This window comes from Microcebus murinus, chromosome 3, assembly GCF_040939455.1.
Source record: "Microcebus murinus isolate Inina chromosome 3, M.murinus_Inina_mat1.0, whole genome shotgun sequence".
NCBI classification, from domain to species: domain Eukaryota; kingdom Metazoa; phylum Chordata; class Mammalia; order Primates; family Cheirogaleidae; genus Microcebus; species Microcebus murinus.
Window position 1 is genome coordinate 96,536,794 of NC_134106.1, and position 26,468 is coordinate 96,563,261.

At 37.3% G+C, this 26,468-nt stretch overlaps 1 protein-coding gene and 1 non-coding gene across 4 annotated transcripts in view; both read right to left on the reverse strand.

Annotated features, from left to right (window-relative positions):
* Positions 1–2: 2 nt before the first annotated feature.
* KCNIP4 (potassium voltage-gated channel interacting protein 4) overlaps positions 3–26,468 on the reverse strand; it is a 1,096,218-nt gene continuing 1,069,752 nt past the window's right edge. For all 3 annotated transcript variants that reach the window (XM_012737679.3, XM_012737681.2, XM_076001140.1), the window contains 6 exons: positions 20,175–20,244; positions 10,700–10,770; positions 5,667–5,774; positions 3,733–3,837; positions 3,083–3,145; positions 3–1,470 (listed from right to left, as the gene is read on the reverse strand). In XM_012737679.3, the coding sequence (XP_012593133.1) occupies positions 1,423–1,470; positions 3,083–3,145; positions 3,733–3,837; positions 5,667–5,774; positions 10,700–10,770; positions 20,175–20,244 (465 nt within the window). In that variant the 3' untranslated portion in view covers positions 3–1,422. The remainder of the gene's footprint in view (positions 1,471–3,082; positions 3,146–3,732; positions 3,838–5,666; positions 5,775–10,699; positions 10,771–20,174; positions 20,245–26,468) is intronic.
* Positions 23,695–23,835, reverse strand: LOC142870249 (U4 spliceosomal RNA). Its single transcript, XR_012918686.1, has one exon. It is a non-coding gene; the product is annotated as a U4 spliceosomal RNA (small nuclear RNA).

Consider the following 26,468-nt stretch of genomic DNA (forward strand, 5'->3'; position numbering starts at 1 on the left):
TAAACATTTTATTTTGCTTTTATTTTTTCTTTTTGAAATACAAAATGTGCACATTGAGTTTACACAAACACACGATGGCAAATTTCAGTGTACATGTATTGTACTACTCTTAATTTCTACACTGGTGATAGCAGGGCAGCTTTCAACATCCTATCTCTACACCAGAATAGATACCTGATTTATTGTTGCAAAGACAGTTGCAAATTTCCTCCTACTGTAGCCTCTTGGTCTTTGTGATATTTCTACAAAACAGAGAAAGTGTGTATATTTTCAGTAATGCGGCAACTGTATAGTCTTGCTTAAGATCATTAGAATCTGGATTGTTGGAGTTTTATGATGAGCTAAATCATAATGTAATCCAGATGAGTTGTTCAGCACTTATATTCATTTTCTACTAAATCTTGATAGTAGCTCTCAATATAAGGTAATCCCTGGTGCTTTCAAAGTGAATTTTGCTTGCTGTTTGTTCCTAGTAGGCATTGGGGTAGCCAAGGTCTCTTTGTTCTTGAATTGGCTTGAAATATAAACATGCTATGCGGAAGTCAGGGGAAAGAGATGGAAATGGCCTTTAATGCTGTTAAGGATTACTTGTTATCAAGCATTACTATGTACTGGAGGACAGATACCCTGACCTTTTGCATACATTTGTAAACATCCTTGCTTTGTTTCATGCCTTCCTGAACTTCCACTTAATGACATGATAGAAAACGGCATGTAAGATTGAACAAATCCAAAATTATCTATATTATGTAGGCCTTTGTTGTAATATGTATTGTGGAAAATTAAGAAATGCTTATTAAAATAACTTTTATTAGGCATATGCTGATATGTGGTAATAAACTAATTTGTTAAATGTTATTAAAAATGCCAGATAAATTAATGTCTTTGATGATGGCAAATCCATAGAAACTGGGACTATGTAGGTTTTTTTAAACTGTGGTAATTTTGTTTACTTAAAGTATATAAATGGAATTACAGCATACAAACATGAAAATTAATTTAATTTCTGGAAATTAAATGCAGATGTTAATATTTTAGAAAATCATTTAAAATCGTAGGACTGAAAACATACAAATGAGTAGCAAAAAACACTAATATTTTAAAATCACTGATAGTGAAAGCCTCAATAATCCCATGGCTAAAGAATCAATAAAACTATATGCCAGATTCTATTACTTTTGAATATTCACAGAGTATGAAATGAGTTAGAACATTCCATGAACTCAGTGGCATTATGAAAAGGATGCAAATTTATTATAACTGGAAAACAAATCTTGTAGGGATTGCTTTATATTAAAACAAAGCTTATTTGCATAATATGCTTCAGTGTAAAGCTGAGCAATCTATGCTAAAAGTGGTAGCTCCAACTTTTAAGTAGAATAGTTCACATTTGTCTGTTGGATTGAGGAACTATTTGACAAGTTAAATCACATTTTCAAAGAGCTGCATGGAGCGCATTATGTTTTCATCCTGTAAGGGAGAAACAGAAGGATTACATTCAGCATATCTGCAAGGGAAAGTACACTATTTTGCTCCTAAGTGTTACTTCCTCCCAACAACCACCTATACCAAAAGCTCAAATACAAAGTATTTGCAAATGTAAACACCGTTCTATCCATTTTCCAAATAGATTACTACTACAAAGGACCCATTTTATGTTTTGTTGAGTCTACCAGGTATTAGACACTTTATTTAAATCATACTTGTTGTTAATAGAGGATATTTCTCAAATCTTAATGCCAAAAGGGAAACTAGAGAGGCACAGAGGTAAGTCAAAGTGAACAAATGAGAATTCTGGCATTCCACGTAGATCACAGACCAAATCCTAGTAACTTTTTATACAGGTGCAAGGAAACAGAGATTGCTTGTGAGCTAAGACCCAAGTCTCCATGGGATTGGAGGTAGGGGCTTGGGAGGCAGGATGATGGATAAAAGGGAACAGGTTTTCAGTAATTGCATCTCTTTTTATGTCTGCTAGTTATGGCTAAATCTGTATGAATGCCAGAGAAAAGATTTGTTGGGAGAACTCATTGCCCAGTGGCTATCTTAAGTTTAGCATATTTCTTAGAAGTGAACTAAAGGGACAGACTTGGGGCATTACTGGTGCACTGATCAGTTGTATGTGAAGGGCAGCGAGCTGTTTATAGTAAGGAGGAAATGGTGACTGAACCAATAGTGGCTTCCACCGCTAGAAACAAAGTAACGTCACCATTTAGCAGGTTGATGTCACCAAGTTAATTCCCTGAAGACCCCACCTCGAAATCCAAGTTGAGAAACAAGCAGGCATCAGGAAAGTTGAGCAACAATTTAAAGAGAAGCTAAAGCACCAACAGACTTCTTTGTCTCTGTGATTATTTTAAAAATTCTTAATTGTGGTTCTACCCACACATCAAGTTAAGTAATTCTAAGTAAGCTAACACTGGTTTCCCAGATGACAGGTAACTCCCCAGATTTCTCTTCTGAGAAAGTTTTCCACAGTTTATTTTTTGTGACTGGAGACCTTTACTGGGTTTAGCCAAAAAGCCATTTCTTATTCACATACACTAAAGCAATGCTATTTTTCTTAGAAATCAGGTATAATCTTGGCCTGTGATACATACCGTACTTGGCTGTATGGGAATTGTAAATCTACGGAGATATGTTATATAATATACATGTTATATGGAAACTCTGGGAAAAAAGCAATTTAAATCTCCCATATGCGAGGTCTGTCTGGAAAGTATCCAGCCATGTAATATATTAACAATGGCTGGATACTTCCCGGACAGACCTCATGTGTTTTATCTTCAGTGATGAATACTCTGTAAAGGATTTGGGAAACAAAAACACAGTATGTGTAAAACTTTTATATACTCAGGGCCTCGTAGCCAGCCTACCTGAGAGCACGCTCTCACGTTGCTTTGTTGAATGTGTAAAGTTTTGTTTTCGGACTGCTAGGCTCATCTCGCCTGTTGCAGAAGTGGTGAGCTTAGGCATATGATCTTTATATAATACTTTGCTCAGTTCATGGTAGCTAGCTGGCAATACTCAGTTTAGCTCTTATGAAATCAAAAGGGATAGTTCTTTTACTTTCATTACTTACTTTTTGGCAACTTTCGATGAACTCATCTATAGTAACGACCCCATCTTTATTTTTGTCCATTTTCTGTTCAGAAAGGAAAGAACAAAATGTGTTATACAGACTTACACCTTGATACCCTCACACCTGAACTGAATGAGCTGCAGTTGATGAAGAGAAAGCTCAACTGCTCTTTTTATATGGAGAAACTGCTTATAGCAGAACCTAGTAATAGTATCTTAGAGATAAGAATCACATGGCGAAATCTTTTAGGCCGCTTCTTTTCGGTATAATGTGGTAAAGATCTAGCGTTTCTCTGCCCCAGGTAAAATCCTGCCTTCCCTTAAAAGATACGACAGAGCTCAGGCAATTTGCTGACACTTTTAGAGCCCTGCTTTTCTCATTTATAAAATGGGGTTCATGGGGATTTATAGCCTCACAGTGTTCTTGTAAGAATTGAATGAAAACAAAAAAACTTGTGAAACATGAGAATTGCTTAGTGTCCTATCTAAGCGTTAAATTCAAAAACCAAAATTATTAGATTACTAGGATGGTAAATATTCTATTCTTTTATCCCTTCAGTAAAAAATCTTTTCTTTTGAATCACCATGACACTCTTCAAACATCAAGAAATTTTCCCTTAATGACTCCTTGACTTTTATTTTCTTTCTTACCTGGAAAAATGTTTCCACATGTTGTCTAGGAGCATCTTCTTTGAGGACAGGGTATGTACATTTCCCCATCATGTCATATATTGCTTTCATTATATCAAGCATTTCCTGAAAAATAAAAGGCACTCACACGAGGCTGCACAGTATATGAAAAAAACAATCTAAGAAGCTTTGACAGGTTTTTCCTACTTAATTTAATTTTTTAAATTTTCCTTTGATTCTTCGTTAGATGACTTTTGGTTGATCCAAAGGAAAAGGCAACAAACCACTTTCTGCCTTAATAGCACCAGAATCAGAATGTAAGAATCAATTCTGATCTTGGTTTCAAAATAAATCAAATTTCTATGTATCTAACATGGTCAGGAAAGAAATACTCTGGTTTATCTTTTGGGTTTCCATAGGCTTTACATAGACAATCTTTGTTTTATTGAGTTATATATCCTGAATGTTGATTACTAATTTCCACTTATTGAGAATGAAATATACTGCACACCATACATTGAGAATAAAATAAACTCCATTTAGAATTACTGAAACTAAGTCTCAAAGCTCATTAGGATTTTCTTTGTGCTTTTTTTTTCCTGCTATGGCTTTAACTGAAGAAGTCATGCATGAAGACTAGTCAAAATATTTTGACCTTGGGAAACACCTTGACATTTTTTTAATAACATAAAATCTAGTTTTTGCCTTGTCATTTTCATTCTTATGAGAGTAAAAATAATATCTATTAATAATTACTTAGATATCCAGATTTATTGTTTCACATTTATTTCATATAAAAAGTCTCTGGGTTAGGTTGATAATAAAGATCTAATATATATTTAATTTTAGAGTATCCAATTCTGTTATAAATGATAAGTTTGTAGTTTGTAAAACAGGTGAGATCTTTTAAGATGTTTTGAGTATAAATAAGTAGCAAGAAGTTTGTTAGAATTCATGAGATAGAAAGAAATCAAAGGACCAAGAATACTTAATATTGCTGAGGCACCTGGGTAACAAATATTCATGGTATACAAAATACACAGGAATCACTATCTAGTCATGATAAGCTCCACACACATGAACACTTAATAGTCAGGAGGTCTTAATATGGCACCCATGGATAACACCTATTCTGGCCCCATGTGTCCTCTGTTTAAGAAACACAAATGCAACCCATGACTACTTATGCACCAGGCACACTTGTCCCTGTGTCTTTCCCATAGAGCAGGTTCATGGCATTGGCCATTGGCACCTTTTGTCTGTGAGCCCCTTGCTCAAAACTCAACTCCAGAGAAGGTCAGTGAGGCAGAGAGAAAGACAGGACACGGGAACATTGAACATGCCCAGGATTCAGGGAGTGTGTGGTCTTTCAATGCCACTTGTACTGTATCATAAGCATGGTTAATTTACCCGATCCCTTTCTTTTGCTTCTGTGTTTTTAATTGATTTGATAAACTATGGATATGAGTGTCTTAATTTGGTATGTAAGCCTTTCTTCTCAGACAGTCTGCCTCAACGTTTATTTGGAGACCCCACCATTCCCCATCAGATCATCCCATAAGCCATATGATTATAAAAATTGCATTTCCTTATGGATTACATGATATTGGGGGAGGGAGAAGGTTTCAGGCCAAATATTCGAACAGGTTTGGATGCATTTTCTTTCCATCTGATTCCAATCACAGTCTTTATTCCATTCATAGTATTTATTAAGATGCCAGTAGTAAACAAGGGTGTAAACCTTATGTGTTATATGTTTGCTTTGGAGATTCACCAGAAACTATCCCTATCCATTCCAAATTTTATATCATAATACATCTCTCATCCACCACCATATAAAATGTTTTAGATTTCCTGGCAAAACTATTTTCAATTTAATTGCAATTGTTTAATATTTTAAAGTCAAGAAATGAAAATGGTCCAAACGATAGCTGTGTTGGTGAGGCATTCCTTACCTCTTTAGTGATGTAGCCATCTTTATTTATGTCATACAAATTAAATGCCCAGTTGAGTTTTTCTTGTACGGTCCCCCGGAGCAAAATGGAAAGACCTTTGATGAAATCCTAAAACAAAATAAAAATAAGAATACAATTTGATATGACATTTCTAAAAAACCAGAACACAAACTCTAATAAAATTATCTCTCAAATAATGGAAGAAAGAGTTATAACCCTCCAGATTTTCAACCATTTATTTAGCACAATGATTGTGTCCTTGATCGTCTGTTTCTCAGAGTTCTGTGTAGGCATAAACCACTTCTTAGCCTTAACATTCTCACCTTATAATTGCAAGTTGCGAATTAAATTGACCATGGTACTGGAAATTGTATCAGAATGGACACCTACACAGTAAGATGCTTGAGTATAAGTGCTATTGGTGTTCCACTACAAGTGCACACAATTTACTGAAAAGAATCTAATAACACTGTATTTTTAAAAATATAAGCATAGACATAAAACATTTCCAATAAAAATATTTGCTAATGAGAAATGCAGCTGTCCTTAAGAGGTAGACCAATTGTAGTCTTTAATTAGAAATCTAGTTATAATTTACACATGGGCAGTGGTTAGGAACATAAAGCTGGAAACCAGAGTGCCTAGATTCAAATCCAGCTACATCACTGAATAGCTTTGTGTCCTTGGGGAACTTAACATCATTTTTCCTCAATTTTCATATCTGTAAAATACATGTATAGTATTAATAGTATACACTTAAAGATTTTATGAGGATTAAAAGAGTTAGGCTGCTTAAAACAGTTCCTGGCAAGGGCATCAGATATGTGTTAAAATGGAGCCCTCAGCTTGTATCCTGGTTAAGCTGGTTTGCTTTGCAAACCAGCCACATTAAGTTGATCATATTCATATATATCTGTTGTTATGTAGAGCAGGGCTAACAGTACAGCTGAATTCAGAGTCCACAATCCAATTTTAGGTAGGAATGAAAGCAGAAGGAAAATTCAAAAGTGGCCTTCTGGGCGAATTTGCATTCTCTCACTCCTTTCCCACATTTCATCATTTTACAGCTGTTTTTTTCTGTCCCTGTTTCTTAAAATGTATGTATGTGTGTGTGTGTATATGTGTTTAAATAGGTAACATTTATATGGTTCACCATTTAAAAACAATGCAAGATGTCTGGAAAAAATCTTCCCTTCCTGGACCTGTTCCTTTCACCATAGATAATTGGCATTAGTAGCTTGTGTTTACTTCCAATGAATTTTTGTGCATATGTAAGTATAAGATCTGTTTATGTGTGTGTGTGTGTGTGTATATACATATACACACACACACACACACACACACACACACATATATATATATATATATATATGTTCCTCTCCCTTTTATGCAAATGATAGTCTAACAGACTGATTTGTACTTAAATTTTTTTTCACTTTGCATCAGGGAAACAACTCCAGTCTTTTTCACCACTGTACTGTATATATGAGTATACTATAGTTTATTTAACCATACAGTTCTTTTACATTTATACTTGTATTTATTTCTAGGTATGTTAATTTTTCTGTTGCTGTTATAATATTTCCTTCTATTATATATTCTGTATTAGTTTTGTTTGTACATATCAAAGCCATTGATTTCTGGATAATAATTTTTTCCTGACAATTTACAGTTACTATAGTATAAGTTTTCTCCTGGGTTTTTCATGTATGCAATCATATTAGCTGCCAATGGGGTTAATTTTAAATCTTTTTACAATATTTATGTTTACTTTCTTTTTTTACAAATGTGTGATCTAATACTTCTAGACTAGAGCAATGATACATAATGGAAATGATAAGAGATATCCTTATTTTGTTCCTGAGCTTAATGAAAATATTTCTATTATTCCTTTTTTAAGCATGATCCTGACTTTTATCATGCTAAAGATGTATACAACTATTTCAGTTGAACAAATTTATAAAAAAATAGCCATTGACCTTTTTTGCATAAATGAAAAAAAATGGACAAATTCACATTGCAAGGGGCCCTGAATTGCCAAGACAATATTAAGAAAGAAAAACAAAGTTAGAGGATTTACACTTCCCAATCTCAAAACTTAGTACAAATTTATAATAATCCAAACAGTATGGTACTGGTATGAAGACAGAAATATAGAATGGTGGAATAGAATTGAGAGTTCAGACATAAACCCAGCATCTATGGCCAACTGATCTTCAACAATGGTGCTGACACTATTCACTAGGGAAGGAATAGTCTCTTCAACATGTGACACTGCAGCAACTGGACAGCCTTACTTACTCTACACCCCATCTTCATTCAGGGTAGACTGTCAAGTGAGAGAAAAAGAGGATTCAAGAGAAGACCACAATTCCAGTATTTAATAGGTAAAGAGAAGAGAGAAGCTGGCAAAACATCTTGAAAAGAAATTGCTAAAGAAGGAAGAGGAGGCTTGGCGTGGTGGCTCCTGTCTATAATCATAGCACTCTGGGAGGCAGAGGCAGGAGGATCACTTGAAGTCAGGAGTGTTCAATATCAGCCAGAGCATGAATGAGACCTGGTCTTTACTAAAAATAGAAAAAATTAGCTGGGCATGGTAGTGTACACACCTATAGTCTTCCAGCTACTCGAGAGGCTGAGGCAGAAGGATTGCTTGAGCCCAGGAATTTGAGGTTGCTGTGAGCTAGGCTGACACCATGGCACTCTAGCCCAGGCAACAGAGCAAGATTCTATCTCAAAAATAAATAAATAAATAAACAAATAAATAAATAAAAATAATAATAATAATAAGAGGAGTGAGGAGAAGAGAGCATTTCACTAGGAAAGGATTGTTCATCTGGATACAAACTATTGCTGAGGACTGAAAAGTGTTTGTCAGACTGGCAGCACTGAGGTCACCAGTGAGTAACAGGAAAAGTTTCAGTGTAATAGAAGAAGTGAAGAGTGATTTTTAATGATGAGCACTTTGAATACTGAAGGGAAGAATCTAAAAAAGAATAAGAGTAAGAAATGGACCAAGACTCCTGAAAAGGATCCAGAATGTAGGTAGATGGTCCAACCTGTGAAGGAAGAAGACACATTTCCTCAGTAGGTACAGGAGAAAGAGGGAGAATATGGTGCAGATGCCAGTAGCTGATTTACTGGTAGGAAGATGAGTGAGTTTACATCTGATAGCTTTTGCAGGTGTATGCTATTTGGGAGTGAATAGTCTGGTTAGAATTGGATGCTTGAAGAGAGAGAAGGAGGAAGCTCTCTATATATCTGTAATATGTAATATGCTGGAATTAAGAGCTAATGACACCCTTTGGAGTTGTGCAGTATACATCTTGCACAACTATAAAATTGTACAACTTAAAAAGCTTTGGCTTTTTAAGAGTGTGTAAAAGAGTCATTGCAGAGCACAGAGCCTTGTTAGAGGAAGATAAGAGGGTGAACAATTTGGAAAGACTAGATTAGGCTGGTGGTTATTAACGTAAACCCTATCTTTTTCTTCAATTCACAAAGTATTAGTTACATGCCACTAATTGAAAGGGGAGCTGGATACAAGGTCTTTGAAAACATGTTTGGAGTATTAGCTCTCAAAATTTAACATGCAACAGAATCACCTGGAGGGCTTGCTAATACACTGGTTGCTGAGCCCTAGACCGAGAGTTCTGATTCATTAGGTTGGGGGGTGGGGTGAGAATTCATGTCAGCAAGTTGTAAGGAGATGCCTACGTGGCTTCCAGGGATCACACTTTAAAAACCACTGGCCTACAGGAATCATTATTGGCATTGGCCTCACCACCAAACAAAGCAGACCAGTCACAAGAAAAGATTTAAAAATAGCACTTTTAAGTCAAGTGTGGACTTTTGTCTTTTTCCTGTCTAGTGGGCTCCAAAATTCCTTTTGGTGCTCCATGCTGTTCTGCAGAAGCTCACTCCATCTCTGGCTCTAGTGATGGAGTCATGATCTGGGCAAAGTCAAGAAGCACATTTTTATTCCTTTGGCCAAGATAACTGGATCTGTGATGGAATGTGGCCAAACCTAGTCCAATTCTAAGAATGATTCTCTGGACTCTCGAACTCCTGCTAGGAATGGCAGGACGCAGGTGATCTCCCTTGCCTGCTCAACAGGAGCTGCTGGCCTCTTCTTCCAGCCATATGGGTCCTGCCCTTATGCCAGAGCCAGCCCTATCTCTGGACTTTTTGTTCCTGTGAGCCAATAAAGTTATCCTATTCTTTTTGTCACTTAGTGTATGATTTTCTAATATTTGTGAACAAAAGTAAATCGATTCACGTGCTGACACTTAATTCATATCTTCCCCTTAAATATTATTACATATATCCTGAAACCACTTACATTACAAGATAGCTATGGACTTGGATCAGCCCTTTCTATCTTATGGGATGGTATCAATAAATAGTAATTTCAAAACAAGAATGACTATTTCATGCAAAAGAAAAATGGGAAACTCAATGTGGCTTATATGGTTTTTGCTCCACACTTTTTTGAGTGGTAATTGGAATTTCTCAAGCAGAAAGTAGCAATCTTAAAATAACAACAACGATGACAACAACTCTCAAAGAGTACTTTGTACAATTACCTTGTGCATAGAGGTTACCTTTGTCCTCAATGCACAAAAATGATGAGGTGGAGGTCTGTATTGAATTTTGGTTTCCATTCTCTTATTATCAAGGCAAAAGAGAGAAAAAGGCATAGAGATTTGGCCTGCACTTGTTCAGTTGTGAACTTTATCCATCTACCAAACCTTTACTGAGTGCCTTAGTGTTGGTCATGGAATTTCCTTGTAAGAACAGATATAAAGCACTAGAAAACAAACTAAATGTGGCTTGTAATTTATACTTCTTTTGAAAGATAAGGGCAGGTTCTTGGCAATTCTGTAAGGGAAAGAAAGTGGTTCTTGGGCTTTTTAATTTCCCCCCTATTCAAAAATGATCAAATCGCCAAACTCACATTTTTCCACTAAAAAGACTAAAATCCCTTTCACAGTGTCTGAAGTCAAATGATATGAAAACAGCCTCGGGCTTACCTCGAAACTCACAGCTCCGTTGTGGTCCGTATCAAAAGCATTGAACAGAAAATGTGCATATGTTGTAGAGTCTGAAATGTTAAACGGGATAGCAGTAAGTCAGTATTTCCACATCCTGCATAAGACTTGCACAGCAGTTCTGAGCCTCCTTTAACTCAGGAAAATTAACTCCACCTCCCACAGCTCATGCTTTCTTCCCAGCTGCCCAGCCTCTTTCTGTAGAGGACCAGAATTTGAGATTCACAAGAATAAGTGGCTACAAAGAGGCCCTTGGTAACAAACACGATCTGTGAGTTTCTGGCTATAAATGCTCTGAACACACGGGATCTGGGTGACAATACCAATATTGGGACGAGAGATGGTCCCACAGGTGGATGTGAGGATTGAGCGAGATGTGTTGAAAAATTGCTTAGTGTTTGGCAGACACTGTCTCTAGAAGTAAAGTAATAAAAATACCATGAATGACACAAAAATGAGTTGCTATTATTAGTGTTCCTGCCATTATTAGTACTTTCATCATTGTTACAACTCAGATAAGGACATTGGGACGCAGAGAGGTTGAGCAACTTGCCCAAAGTCACACAGTTAATGAGGAGTAGATCTGGAACATCGACTCAGATCTTTCAGACCTTGAGAACCAGGCTAGCCCACAGACAGTAAAGTTGGCTGATGGGTTGGGATCAGTGGTGTCTTGGATAGTTTCTGTGACAATGTTGGAAGGGGACTGGTGGTTCCCAATTGCATCTGATAGGGAGGGAGCCCTACTCTATCTGGGTCCTGGGTGGGGCTCCACCCAGATAGCAGTGGACAGGTATGGACGGCTCTCTACCCATAATGCCTCAGGACTTTGTCTAATGACACCAATGTCCTCAGGAATCCAATATGTCTTCTTAGTTTGCTTCATTTTTTTCTGCCTTCCTCTTCTTCTGGCTCTCCTATGTCTCCTTAATCTCTCTGCTTTCTGTCTTTTCATTTTAAAGGTCTGTATTTTTTCTTATTGTTTTCTTTTCTTCCTGCCCAGCTTTCATCTTTAAGTGCTTTTGTACTTGACCCTTGATCAAATTTACACGATTATTTTCAATGTTTCATCTCATGGGCCTTAGCCTTTTATCTTAACCTTTTTTATCTTTAAAAAAAAATTGTAACCTTTTGGCTCATTGGCTTTCTAGCTTTTTATCTTCTGTTTAAAAATCTCATCTATTTCTATTTTATAACTTTTAACCTTTATTTTTATTGCATTTTAACATAACTTCTATTCAATTTTTATTTTATGAATTGCTTTTTAAAGACTGTCAGGAAGCAAAGGCAGAGAATTGCCATCCCCAAATAAGAGAGGTCAGAGGTCATCTAAACCTCCTTCTGGGCTCTCAGGGCCCATAACCTAATGATGGATTTTTTTTTTTCTAAATGCTTCACTGTAGTGGTAAACATACTGAAGGCCATACATATTTCATTAGGCTGATCATATACTTACTCAGTTTCTCAAAATGATGGTAACATCTGCTCTCATCTCTTACCTTTAACTATGGTATGAGGAATCCCTTAATTTTAAACATGTGACTTATTAACACTTTTCAGTGAACTAATCAGTAACCAAAATAGGGTCTAAATAATGTGTGGAAGTGTTATATCTAGAGTGGATGTCCATCTAGTACAGATTGGTTGAGGGGAAGAAATCCTTTTAAATATGGAGCCAGGTGCTCAATTGCAATCAACATAGTGCTATTGTTGGGGCATTATCAAGAATTGGCAGCCTGTTTCTATTTGCAAAGTTGTTTTGCTCTCAACAGTATTTTTCAGACTTTTTGAACTATTTAGAACCCTATGGAGATGTGTGTTGATAGGTGATATATTAAACTTGTTTTCAGAGGAGGAAAAAAAAGAGATTTTGCATATTTTATAATGAGCTTCATTAAGCAGGTCTCTTGTTACCATGTTTATACAATCAGGGTAAATGCCCCTACCTTAGCAAGCAGAACTCACCATAAATAATGGCTCAGAACAAATGATGTTTGCAATTTTTTAAAATTTATAAAACAGGATAACATGGGCATGTGATAATGACTATTCTCAAATGGAATTTCTCTAGCTTTAAAGCTTGACATGTGGGAATTACACCCTCTAGGTTTACAATAATGTGGTATAGACTTCTTAGTCTTCTAAATGTACCTTGGCAATTCTTCTAGAAGTTAAACCAGTTTTCCAGCCTAGATAGTCTATACAGAGAGCTTTTAATAGTATAGTGGAGTCAGATTGCATGGATTTGAATCTCAGCTTTCTCAAAGATTAATTGCATAATCTTGGGAAAATTGTTTAATATCTCTCTGTGGCTCAGTTTCCTCATCTGCAAAATATTACCAATACCAATATGTACTTCACAGAGTCCTTATGAAGTTTATATGAAATACTACATCCAAAATGTTTACAATAGTCCTAGGCACTTATTAAATTTTTAATAAATATAATAATAAATATAGCTATTATTCTTCTTTTACAGATAAGCTATTCTTATTTCAACTATTTTAACCACTTCAGTACGAGCGTTGACTATAGTCCATAGCCACAGATGAACCAAGCATCGACTTTAGCCGACAGCTGTGATATGACTTTTCTAATTTTTCATTTACCAAAATAAAATTGTGAACATTTAAAAATAATGTAATAAAAACATATATGTATATGTTACCTAGTCTGATTTCCATTACAAGTAAAGCTGCCTGTAAAGTAAAACAAGCTTTCAGTGTTTTAAAATTTTCCTCATCACACAAGAGCAAAACGGATCCGTCGTCAATGCACAGCACAAACTGCTGTGCGGACTATGAGTGCCGGCTGTGGGCCAGGTCTCGCCCCCGGTGAGTGCAGTACCGAAGTGGTTTTAAAGAAATGTGATCAAATCTTTTACAAATATAACATTTTTTTCACCCAAAAACATTACTGTTTTTGTGGGATTTCTGTTATATTGTCTAGGTGACAGGAGTTCTAATTTGATGCAATTTCACACTCAACACATGCCGGTAGGATTGTGTCATGAAAAGCAATGAGCCTTCTGATGCAGTTTGGATTTCTTCTGGCAGGCATTTGCGGACAATGAAAATTTTTAAACGAGAGAAATGAAGGTACGAGCTCAGATTGGGCAAGAGGAACAAGCTAAGATGGAAGCTTGAATGGAAGCTAGGCACAAAGGTGGATAGAGTGAGGAAAAAAGACGATCCATGAAAGCTTCTATGTTCTGGTTTCATTCAACTGTGTTCTTAGGCACTCAGTAAATATTTGTTAAAAGAATGAATAACTGGTCTCCTGGATTCTAGATTTCAGTTCAGTTCAGTGCTCAAAAGATAATATGATGATCTCTCTTCTCCCCATATGACCTGATGGTCTTTTATCACAATTCCTTACATAATGAAAATAGTTACTGAGTTTGTTAAGCTAAGATTGTGTGTAGGTCTTAGAATTTTACTTATGACATGGAAATTTTGCAGGTGGGCAAAAAATACTCTAAGTTCTTAGGATAGGAAGATAACTTGGATATTATTTAGCAATTTATCTACATTTCACAAAGGTGGAAAATAGGTTGCAGGCATTTTAGTGATTTACTAAGGTTGCCTTATTGGTTAATGGTAGAGTTGGTAATGAAAGCAAGACATTCCAATACTAACTCTTAGAAATAAAGAATATTAAAGTACTAAGAAGAGGGAAGAGAAGAGAAGGAGTGAGGGACAAACAATTACCTGTTGGGTACAATGTACATTGTTCTAGTGAGGGCACACTAAAAGCTCTGACTTCAGCATTATATAATTCATCCCTGTAATAAAAAACACTTGTACCTCTAAATCTATTGAAAGAATAATAAAAAAAGAATGTTAGAATACCAAAAAAACCCCAGGATTCTTTTGGACTGACTCCTACATTTTACAGAGGACAACCTGAGGTCCAGAAAAATAAACCACTTGAGGTCACGTGCCTCAGTGGTGGCACAAACTCAGGACTCTAGCCTTAGTCTACTGTCCTTAACCCAATTTCCAAACCACAAGGATGATCCCAACTAACCCTTGAATTAGTTTTTCAGACTATTTGAACAAATACCCTTGATTCTCATGTCTCATATTTGTGGTGTCAAATTAATCTGGTTAATTTCTTTCTCCCCACTCCAAAACCCTACTCCCACCTGAATTCAAGCACAAGGTACAGAATTTGTTTAATGCGTTTGAATATACAATTCATGGCATTGTTACTGTGTTAAGGCAGATTCATATGCATGAATAGTACTTTCTGTCAATAAGTCCTCTATAAATTATCCTGAAAATGGTTAGAAATATTTTCCTAAGACAAGAATAATACTCAGGGGGTGGGGTTTTTATTTGCTTTATTTTAATCTTTATGTGCAGAGAACCCACTAAGTAATTCAAGTGCCTTGCATGTAGCAGCTGCTCAATTAATGCTTGTTGACTTGACTTGAGCTCATCCATTTCTTCTTTTTCTCAATAACTGTTTAACAGGTGCCAAGTGCAGTCAATGTGCATGCAAAATTCCTACAACACAAGCAGGGATAGCCCAGGAAAGTGCAATTTTTATAGGCATTTAAGATATTTAGTGAGCTAAAAGCTTACACGCTAAAACTTTTACTGTATGCACGGTTGAAAAAATATTGCTGTAACCATACAGACAACAGCACTCACAAGTCATTTCCTCTCTGCTTGCTTTATAGCAGGCATATTTTATGCCCTGCAAACAAGAGGTTTCTGTTCAGTCCAGTTGTGCTGACATCTAAAACACCAGACTAGTTGTGCTTAAACTGTCTCACTAAGCAATAGAGAAAGTTAAGAGCCTGACACAATACAAACTGCAGGTGATTCTGTAGATAAGACAAAGCGCTTTCCTGGAGGAAATGGTGAGCAGTTGCGATTTACAAACCCACTGTTGTTACTGTTCATAATGGGAGATACCTGTTGTTTTCAGACCATCAACCCAAATAAATGATGACTCTGTAGAAGTGCGAGGATACGCACAACATGAATTTGGCTGCCATCAGAGACTACATCCTGCCTTAGGACATTTGTCCTTTTCTGGCCTCATGTAAGAAACAGTTGGCATGCATGACATTAATTTTTAAAATTGCAAATCATCATTCTTTAAAATATTTCATTTCCTTTGGTAATTCCTCATGCTTTTAGATTTATGCATTCAATTAACATGAATAATCAAAGAATTGTTAAGAGCACTAAAGTGATTTTTTCCTCAAATCTCCTTAGATTTTGTAACAAGAATCCTTTGCAAAGTTGGTGTTCTTTACTCATGTAGATGTTCTCTGATGTGGAAATGTTATACTTCAAATAAAGATAAAATTTTAATATGGAACTGTATCTAATTTACACCATGTAATAACTTTATTTGAAATAATGAAAAATAAAGATTTCCAACTGTGTTGGTGTTTTGATATTAATGCCTATTGATATGTTGGTAGACACTCAGATGGTAAACATGATTTTTCTGAAAAAAATCCCATGGGTTTTACATAATTTAGAAATAAATGAGGTAATTACATAATATCCCAAATTAATCTTTCATTAATGCAGACACTGGGCCCATTACAACTCTGGCATCGGGAGCCATAACCAGTGGTTATCTGTGGTCTCTTAGGACAGACCTTCCCTGTGCATAAGATGGAGTGGAGCCATAGTCACCCACATATATCCAACTACATGTAATAATGGGCTTCCCTATGTTTTCTCAAAACTCTAATTTAATTATTTTAAAAGACCATCTTTAATAAAAATATCTGTTTTGACAATTTATGCACACAATTATCTCAAACCTACTAACATACCTGCAATCAAATGAATTAAAAACCAAAAGGGGATCTAAATTTGTATGAAACAACTAATATTTAAGTGGCATATACTTTTCAAAATGCCATTTGCACATATTATTCCAATGTACAGTTATGACCAACAGGTGAGGTGGGTTCATTCATTCATCAATATATTAATAATAAGTATTTAATCAAGTACTGTTTCTTGTAGGTCACTGTTCCATGGCCTGTGGATACAACAGCAGATAAAGTAAAGGAAAACCTCTGTTCCTTTGGAGCTGACATTTCGGGGGGGGGGGTAAGACAATAGAAAACAACAATATAAATATATATTATTAGATGGTCTTGAGTGCTGAGAAGCATAAACAGGGAAAGTTCAAGGCAAGTGAAGGTCTCACTGAAAGGCAGCATTTGAGTAAAAGGTAGTGAGATATTGAGAAGATATTTGGGAGAAGAGGATTTCAGGCAGAGGGAACAGCAAACTCAAAGGCCCAGGAGCAGCACCCTGGCTGGTGTGCTGGTGGGATGGTGGGGGCCAGTGTGTCTGTGGCGGAGTGAGTCAGGTGGGAGAATGGTAAAGGGACAAAGGACAGTGGCCCCAATTTATAGGCCACTACATAGGCTGTGGCTTATGCTGTGATTGGATGGAAGGTTTCGAGCTGAGCAGCGACGTGATCTGGCCTGCATTTTAACAGGCTCACTCTGGCTCATTTGCAGAATGGACCATGGTTGGAAGAGGGGGTGTCGGAATTCTAGAGACCAATTCAGAGACAGCTGTGGTTTCACTTTGGCTGGAGATGATGGTGGCTTCTTTAAGTGGAAAGGGGTAAAAAATATGTTGGCAAGGTCAATGACAGAGTAGCTCTGGCCATGACCACAGAGAGAAGCAACAATTGCCTCTTGTGTTGAGGAGAGGTCAAAGTTTAAGTGAAGGACTAGATGGTCCCCTTCCTATTTGGGGTAAAGCCTTCTTCCTCAACTCCTGGTTCACATCCTCCCTCTACCCCATCCCTTACTATCTCCTCCAGGTCTGGATTCTACTCATGATTTCTCCTCTGTCTTAAGCCACTCACGTCTCCCTCTTCACCAGCTCCTTCTCTGTATGTAAACAAATTCCAGCCTTTTCAATTTTAACACATTGACTGCCACACAAAGAAATCAGAAACTTTTCTTGGGGCCAAAGTGTTTTATTATGCAAATCAGATAAAAACTTCGAGCGTAATGCAAAGGTAAACATAAATAGAAAAAACAAAATGTATTGACTTTTATTCATTTAATCCACGTGTTTAGGATTAAATTGTCAATATCAATTGTAACAATAAGAACATCAACAAGTAAGATTTTATATATGCTTTACGCTGCCCCTGGTTCAAAACTAGACTGAGTCAAATACAACTCTCGTGGCAGTTAATGTTAAAAAAATAAACAACTTTTAACGTGTGTTAAAAAATAAACAACTCCACTTGTATCTACCAGGTACTATTGTCTACTTCCTTGTCATCTCCTCACGAATCCAGCCCAGTTTCTTGGAAGTGTTGTCTCTACTGGTTGTCTCTGTTTTCTTCCCATTTTTTTCTTTCACCCCCTGCAAGGTGGATTCTGCTGTGGTCTCCCCTCCCTGGCACGTGATTAAAGCTGCTCTGGTCACACTTAGCAATGGTCTCCATGTTGCCATGTCCAAAAGACCTTCCAGTCCTTACCTTACTGGACCTCTTGGCTCTAGTGTTTAACGCCTTCATTCTCTGTTTCTGAGCTATAGATCTCCCTTGTGCAATATTATTCCCACATCTCTGTCTGTTGATTCTCTGTCTCCTTCAGGGATCTATTTTCCTTCTCATGGTCCTTCATGTGTGTTCTGGAGTTTCATGCTTGACTCATGGGGCTCACCACTTTATATCCTTCTCTCAGTAACCTCATCTACATCATGATTTAACCACCACTTCTCAAATCTCCTCTCTTTCTCTGACTTTTCCTATGAGCCTCAGATTTGTACCAACTTTTTGTTGAGGTTGAATCCCCACAGACATGTCAAATGTAATTTGTCCAAAACTGAGATTGCTGTACCCCACTCCTCCTGTGACTAATCATCCAGTGTCTGTGATAGAATCATGGAATTTATAACAAATTCCTCTTTCCATCTCTTTTTGCCACAAAAAGTCAATCTCCAAATTCTATTTTTTATTATATAAATATGCCTGTAATCTGTCCTTGCTTCTCCATTCCTACTATGCATGTTCTGATTAAAGACCTTATTGCCTCCTGGCAATAACGTTCTAATTATTTTTCCTGCCTGCAACATTGTCAGCCTCAAGTTAATCTTCCACAGAGCTATCAGGGGGATGTATCCCAAACACAAATCTGCCTGTAATAGCTCGTATTTCAACCCATCAGTAGCTTTGCATCACTTCAAGGATAAAGTCCCTGTTTTTAAATACAGCATCTGTGCCTCTCTAGGATGCTTCCCTCTCTACCATATACTCCCTGCCCCAGCTACTCCTACATCGTGGCAATTTCCTTTGCTTACACTCCATTTGCCTAAAATGTCATGTCCCTACTGCCTTTTAAATCTGGAAGACATCAAACTTGGAAGTAAAGCTTCTCCTGAGAGGTAAGATTGGGGAGTAAAAGACTATATGCTTTGGAAAATGACTGAACCCTCTGCATCTTAGTTTCCACATTTATGGAAAGGAAAAAAAAAAGGAGGGTCAGAGCTAGGGTTGTTGGATGGTGAGGGGTGAGGCATCAACTTCAGCTCAGGTTCAGCTTATCTGAATAGCCTCTTTTTTGTTTCCTCCCCATCCTTCAGCTGGTCTAATTATGCCTATACTGTACTCTCAGAATACTACTTTTTAACCCCCATGGACTATAACATTCTTTGAGGCAGGGATCACATCCTATTCCTCTTGCTCCTCCCACATTATCAACACCTCACACGTGGCTGGGCACACAGGTGGCTGTGTCATAAGTATGAGCTGGGCATCTGTTGGGTGATTGAAAGAAACACTATAAGGTCCGGTGGCAAGTATATCTCTTCACTCATATCTAATGTGCATGTATCATCCTTATGCTATCCTTGTGTTTTATTTTCAATTAAAATAATGTCTAGGGTGATTTTAATTTTATCAGATGTGGGGGACATAGTAGAGGCACTGAAGGAGGGACAGCTGACATTACACTAGGTGGGCTACGGAAAATCTGGGTCATAACCCAGATCCTCTACTTAGTTGATACGTGGCCCTGAGCAAACCATTTGACTTTGCTAAGCCCCAGATTTCACATCTGTAAATTGAGGATAATTACGATTGTCCTAATTCTGAGAGTTGGAGGAATCAAATGGGACCTATAATGCATATGAAAGAGCTTTGTGACATTTTGGGGACCCTCATAATAGTCAGAAAGAATTTTGCATTTGAGAGCTGTAGCACTAGACACACAGTCAGACCTGCTGGATGAAACTAAAGAGTAACCTCTTGGATATTTGATAATTTGTAAATAGCTTGCTTTTATGATACATTAAAAATTATATGCACTCCCATGCTGTGAATTAATTATTTTACATGAAGATTAAAAATGTAGAGTCATCTTATGAAAAATTAAACCAAACTCACGATTGCAAGCATAATTCTAACTCTGAGAGTATGTTAACAAGTCCACATTTGTACTTACCTCCCTGTGGAAAGAACTGCGAGTAAATCTCTTTGAAGGTTTCTTCATTAACAACACCACTGGGGCATTCCTAGGGAAAGTGGCAGAGAAGCAATATGAGCAAAGTGTTCATAAAACTCATTTTTTTTGCACATTTTGAAACAGAACTGTCTACTGTGCAAAGCTGCACCAAGAAAGTTAACCATCCATCTATTATTACAAAGAATAAAAGCACACAATAAACTCCTCTTTGTTCCAGTTCTCACGAATTAAAAAAAATTGCAGTTGTAAATATCTTTGCATATTTAGTATCAAAGTCAGTCTGCCATGTTCGAAAACACAATGCTGCTTTGAATAGCACACGTTTATTACTAATTAAGAGGAAATTGCATTGTTTTTTATACAGCAAGAAGATTGCAAGGTGCTTATAATATAGTCTTTACTGGGTCTTGGTTCTGTGTCCTCTCAAGGTTTTCTGGACCCACTAACCTTCAGTTCAGTGAGAAAATGGCTCTGTTAGGGTCTAAGGTATTTCAAGAAGCTTCAAGCAGGAACAGTTACTAATTCCTATTAACAGGTTGTTTGTGAGTACACATGACATAGTTTTGTAACAAGTGACCTTGGGTGAGATATGACCCCAAGATTTTTTTAAATTTCTGGAGAGGAAGGTCTGCCAAGAAACACGCCTGACCTGAGCTTAATATTAATAAATTCCTGCCTTTGTCCCTGGGTGGAGTTATTGAGGACTAATGGATACTGACATTGGGAACTGCACTGATGTTGGGCTATTGACCTGGAGGGGCCACAGGGAAAGGCTAGCCCTCTGAGAGTGGTTTTGCCATTTTCTCTAAAAGGAATTGAAATCTAAAATGTCAGAAGAGGTCTGACTTTGTGCAGAAAATGAGGTCTGGGAAAGTGAATCAGAGACTGAAGTGAGGGAAAAATTTCCTGTACTTTCTGGAGTTCTAAGAAGAGTCTGGTCAGAAATGTGAGGTGTAGAGACCCCCCCGTGCTGGAGCAGTGGAGACTGATAGTCCCATGACAGTCCAGCACACAGGATCACACATAAGACATTAATTGTACAGTCCTACCTTGGTGTCCGTGGGGCATTGGTTCTGGGACCCCCACAGGTACCAAAATACCTTCAGTTGTTATTTTGCAAGGACCTAAGAGAATGGGAGCAAAATACCGCAGCTGGACCTTTGGAACACACAGATGTGAAAAATTGGCTCTCTGTACCCTTTGTCTTTGATTCACATTTGGATGTGGCTGTGGAAACTGCAGATACGGAGGGATACTATGTTTATTGAAAAAAATCTGCATATAAGTGAACCTGTGAATTTCAAACTCCTCTTGTTCAAGGGCCAATTGCACATTGTAGGTGGGCAAGTGATAAACCCTGTCCAGTCTTGCTGAGTAGCTTCTCATGAGCAATCTCATGTGCCCTGAGCCCCCCTTGTTCCAGTGGTCGCAGCATCCCCTCGGGACTAAGTTCACTGGAGAGAAATCAACAGTGTGCTAACTTCCTAGAGGCCTGACTTTAGACATAAATATTCTGTGTGCTTTAAATTTGACACTGCTCCTGGCATCTTCACCAATTATCCAGTGTGGTCTTTAAAACTCCTCTTTGCCTTTAAAAATCATTGTCCCCTCACTATTAAACTCACTGTATTAATTTGATCTTTCTTTATTCCATTGAGCCAGTTACTCAACTGTAATGCGCTTCACATGAAAAGTTTTCGTTCTCATTTGTTGCTTTGAAAAGGAGGACCTTTGACACATAAACAATTTTATCAATAACTAATTTTAACCAATGCATAAGAATTTCAACTAATAGTTTCAATATGAATTTATGTTTACAGAGCTTGTCAATATGTATGTTTTTGTCCCATTTGACATTGTAATAAACCTACGACTTAGGAAGCCAAAATATCTCTGTTCATAGAGGCAGAACTAGAGGTGCTGAGTGGTAAAGCCCACTGTTACTGGGCAAGCCAGTGGAGAAGCTGGAATGTGGGCTCAGAACTTTCCAGGTTCAAATGTTAGATGCCCCCTGTGGAAATAACAATGACCTCAAGTACCTGAGAGAATTGGAGCAAATAAAAGACAACCAAAAACAAACAGGGAAGAAAGCACGCAAGCAATGGTTAATTGCAGGTGTTAACTTGGCCTGGTCATGGTGCCCAAGTATTTGCTCAAATATTATTCTGGATGTTTCTCTGAGGGTGTTTTTGTTTGAAATTTACATTTAACTTGGTGGACTTTAAGTGAAGCAGATTGCCCTCCATTATGTGTGGGGGTCTCTTTTAATCCGTGAAAGGCCTAAACAAAACAAAGACTGACTTCTCCAGAGCAAGAAGGAGTTCTCCAAGCAGACTGCTTTCAGACCTCATCTGCAACATTGGCTCTTCCCTTGTTTGCGGGCAGACTGCCTTTGGACTTGAACTACAACTTTCTGAGGCTCTAGCTTGCCAGCTTCCTCCATCAGATTTTGAATTGGCCAAGCCTCCACAGAGTGTGAGCCAATTCCTTAATAAATCTCTTTCTCTCTACATACACACACATCCTCTTGATTCTGTTTCCATGAAGAACCCTAACTAATCCATAAATGAATTAACAATCAACAGCTAAAAGTCCAAAAAGGAAAGAAGATATGTATACAGCTAATCACTCAAAAGTTTTGACTAACTCTCTGTATCTAGTTGGCAGCAACAGACCAATTTTAAAACTAAATAAACACTTCGTAGCTGGATCCTCTCACACATGGATGTGGTGATTTATTGGCTATTTAACTCTAAGCCATCTGCTTGGAATAGTAAGGAGAGGGCAGATACATGGTTCTCTGCCAGCAGGTGGTAAATTTGTGCAAGCTCAGAGCTGGAAAGCTGCCTCAGAGTTAAAGTGACACTGATGAGAGATGAGAATTACATATAAAGGGACATCTATGCTCAGAAAACTTGTTAGCTGCCTCTGGTCTCTGGATATGTTTGATAGATATATCTTATAATGTGAAATGATACTTGGAAATTGACTATCTCATATGCATTTGTTTTATGTTTAATGACATACCTATGTCAGAAGAAATTCTTTCTCTGCCAACTGAAAGCTCCTGGACAAGTTTCAGGGTTTGGAAAGTTTCACCAGATAAATTTATCTTTATCCATCTCACATTCATTACAATAATTTTTATTTCCACAAATACATATTGATGCCTATTATCCTAGGAACTCTTCTAGGAACTGGAGCTGCAACAATAAGCGAGTCAAAGGTTTTACCCTCATGGAGCCAATATCCAACGAGGAAAGTACAGTGTCTTACTTTGTTCAGGCTGCTATGACAAAATACCATAGACCGAGTAGCTTGTAAATAGCAGAAATTTATTTCTCACAGTTATGAAGCCTGGGAAACCTAAAACCACAGGGTCAGCAGATGCAGTACTCTATGAGGGCACATTCCTGGTTCATAGATGGCACCTTCTAGCTGTGTCCTCACATGGTAGAAGGGCCAAGCTAGCTCTTTGGGGACCCATTTTTCTTTTCGGTCTCTATAGAGACTGTCAAAAATTGCCAATGCCAAATATATTGCAAGTTGTCACAGTGGCCTATTAGGAAAATTTTCAATTAGCAGTGCTCATGTCTAGGATAAAACCCCATTGGCTATAATACTGCCCCTGTGCAAAGCTTGTGGGGTCTTTTTTATAAGGGACTAATCCCATTCATGAGGGCTCTGCCCAAATAATCTAGCCACTTCCCAAAGGCCCCACCTTCTAATACCATCACATTGGGGGTTAGGATTTCAACATATGAGTTCTGGGATACACAAACATTCAGATTATAGCAAAGACCAAGACAAAAGCTAATAAAAAAAATCAATTCAGAGAATGATGATCTTTTGTTTATCTTAGAGTCCCCTTACTGAAACCATTGCATTTTTTTTTAACATTCAGGTAAGAAAAATTAAACAAACTGTAGGACTCTAATGATTTACAAGACAGTGCATGTGATTTATCCTCCAACTTTTTGGTCACCTCTTTTGTTGAGTGTTTACACAAAAGTGGTCTCTCCACCCCTTCATCAACAATGAATTTGATCAGGCTGTGTGTACAGCAAAGTATACAGCATAAACATCACGGCTGTATGAGTTAACAGTGCTGTAACAAGGTGGCCCCCAAATATGCAGGTTGAGTATTCCTTATCAGCAATACTTGGACCAGAAGTGTTTTGCATTTCAGGTTTTCTTGGATTTTGGAATATTTGCATTATACTTACCAGTTGAGCATTCCTAAATCTGAAATCTGAAATGCTCCAATCTGAAATGATCCAATCCAATGAGCATTTCCTTTGAGCATCATTTTGGTACTCAAAAAGTTTTGGATTTTAGAACATTTTACTCTTCAAATTAGGATTATTCAACCCATTTAACAAACTAAAAGGAATGTAGTATAGTTCTTGCTCTCATAACAGTCTTGGGTGAATGTGTAGATTAATTGGTAGTTCTTCTTTTTCTAGTCATTAAGGGACAGAGGCTAATGGAGACTGGGTCATCTTCAACATATGGCTTCTGTAGTCTCTGTGATTGACTCAACCAGAAAGAGAAAAAGAACACTGAAAAGAATGCATGGAAGGTTTTTATGGGCCAGGTCTTCAAATAGTACACATCATTTCCACTCTTATTCTTTTAGTTAGAAATCACTTAATATAACTCTCCCAAACAAAATGAGAAGTCTTGTGTGCCTAGGAAGAAGACAAGAACACCGATTTGGTAAAGAGTTAGGAATATCTGCCCCGTGGCATCTTTGAAAGATATTCCAAGTATCTATACTCTGAAATAGTTTTGCAACTAATGCTTTAACATGACTATTGTCGATCATTTAGCGGGATAAATTGTCTCCATTTCCCTGGCACCATTTTTAAAGGCTAATATTTTCAAGTAAACAAATACAATGAAACTTAAACATCTGAGTATGAGCTCCCAGGTTTAGAAACAGTGAGGAAAACCTTACTCATCTTTTTTTTTTTTTTTTTTTTTGGAGAAAGAGTCTCCCTCTGTTGCCTAGGCTGGAATGCAGTGGCATGATCAGAGCTTACTGCAACCTCAAACTCCTGGCTCAAGCAAGTGTCCTGCCTCAGCTTCCCAAGTAGCTGGAACTATAGGTGTGTGCTATCACATCCAGCTAATTTTATTCTTTGTAGAGACAGGGTCTCACTATGTGGCTCAAGCTGGTCCCCAACTCCTGGCCTCAAGTGGTCCTCTCACCTTGGCCTCTCAAAGTGCTAGGATTAGAGGTGTGAACTACCATACTGGCTTCATCTATCTTTTGAGAAGTTGCTGTAATCTTCTATTAACCCTTATGGCTTGTATATTTTGCTTTCTAATGACATTTTGTCTGATTATTAGCAAATGAATATTTCATGAAAATATGCTCTCTATAGAAAAGAACTAAAATAAATAAAAATCACCCATAATCCCATTACTGTAAGATTATTTTGATCTCTTATCTATGCATATATTGATATATTGTGCAAATAAAATTAAGATACATAAAATATACTATTTTATCTTTTTGAGCTTTATAAAATATTCTGAATAATTTTCATGTCCTAATTTTTAATGACTGCATTATAATGCATCCTTTGAACTTACCATATTATTGCACACTGAGACAATTTCAGCATTTTTATACTACATAAGAATAATTGTATAATTAATAATCTAGTGTGTACATCTGTGACTGCACCTGTGCTTCTTTTTTATGACTAACCCCAAAAGGAGAATCATAGAATGAGCAGGTTTAACCCACTAAAAGCTCTCCATATGCACAGTCACATTGTTTTCCAGGAAGGCTGTACCATTTTGTGCTGCCACCACAAGTTTATGAGAAAGTCTCACACCTAGAGGAGCTGCTGATCAGAATCACATCGGAATTTGACATGCACAGAATCCCATGAACAAACATTCTGAAAATTACCAGAGGACGTTGAAGCATTTGGACAGATCTCTCCAAGGGATAAAGCCATTTGCCTGTTTTTCATGCAGATAAGGATGCTGTGATGTCAATCACCTGGATCACATCACCACAATAATAATGGTGTTTGCTGAGTATAAAATAAACAACTCGATGCTTTCTGATGTATATCATCTCTTTTTACTTTTTCACCTACCCTGAAAGGTGGAAATGAGCTCAGAGAGATTAAGTAAATTGTCTGAGTCACACAGTTTTGGACAGAGCCATCTATTAATTTATTATTTCAACAAATAATTATTCAGTGTCTTCTATATGTCAGGAAATGGTCCATGTTTCTTCTACAATTCTTG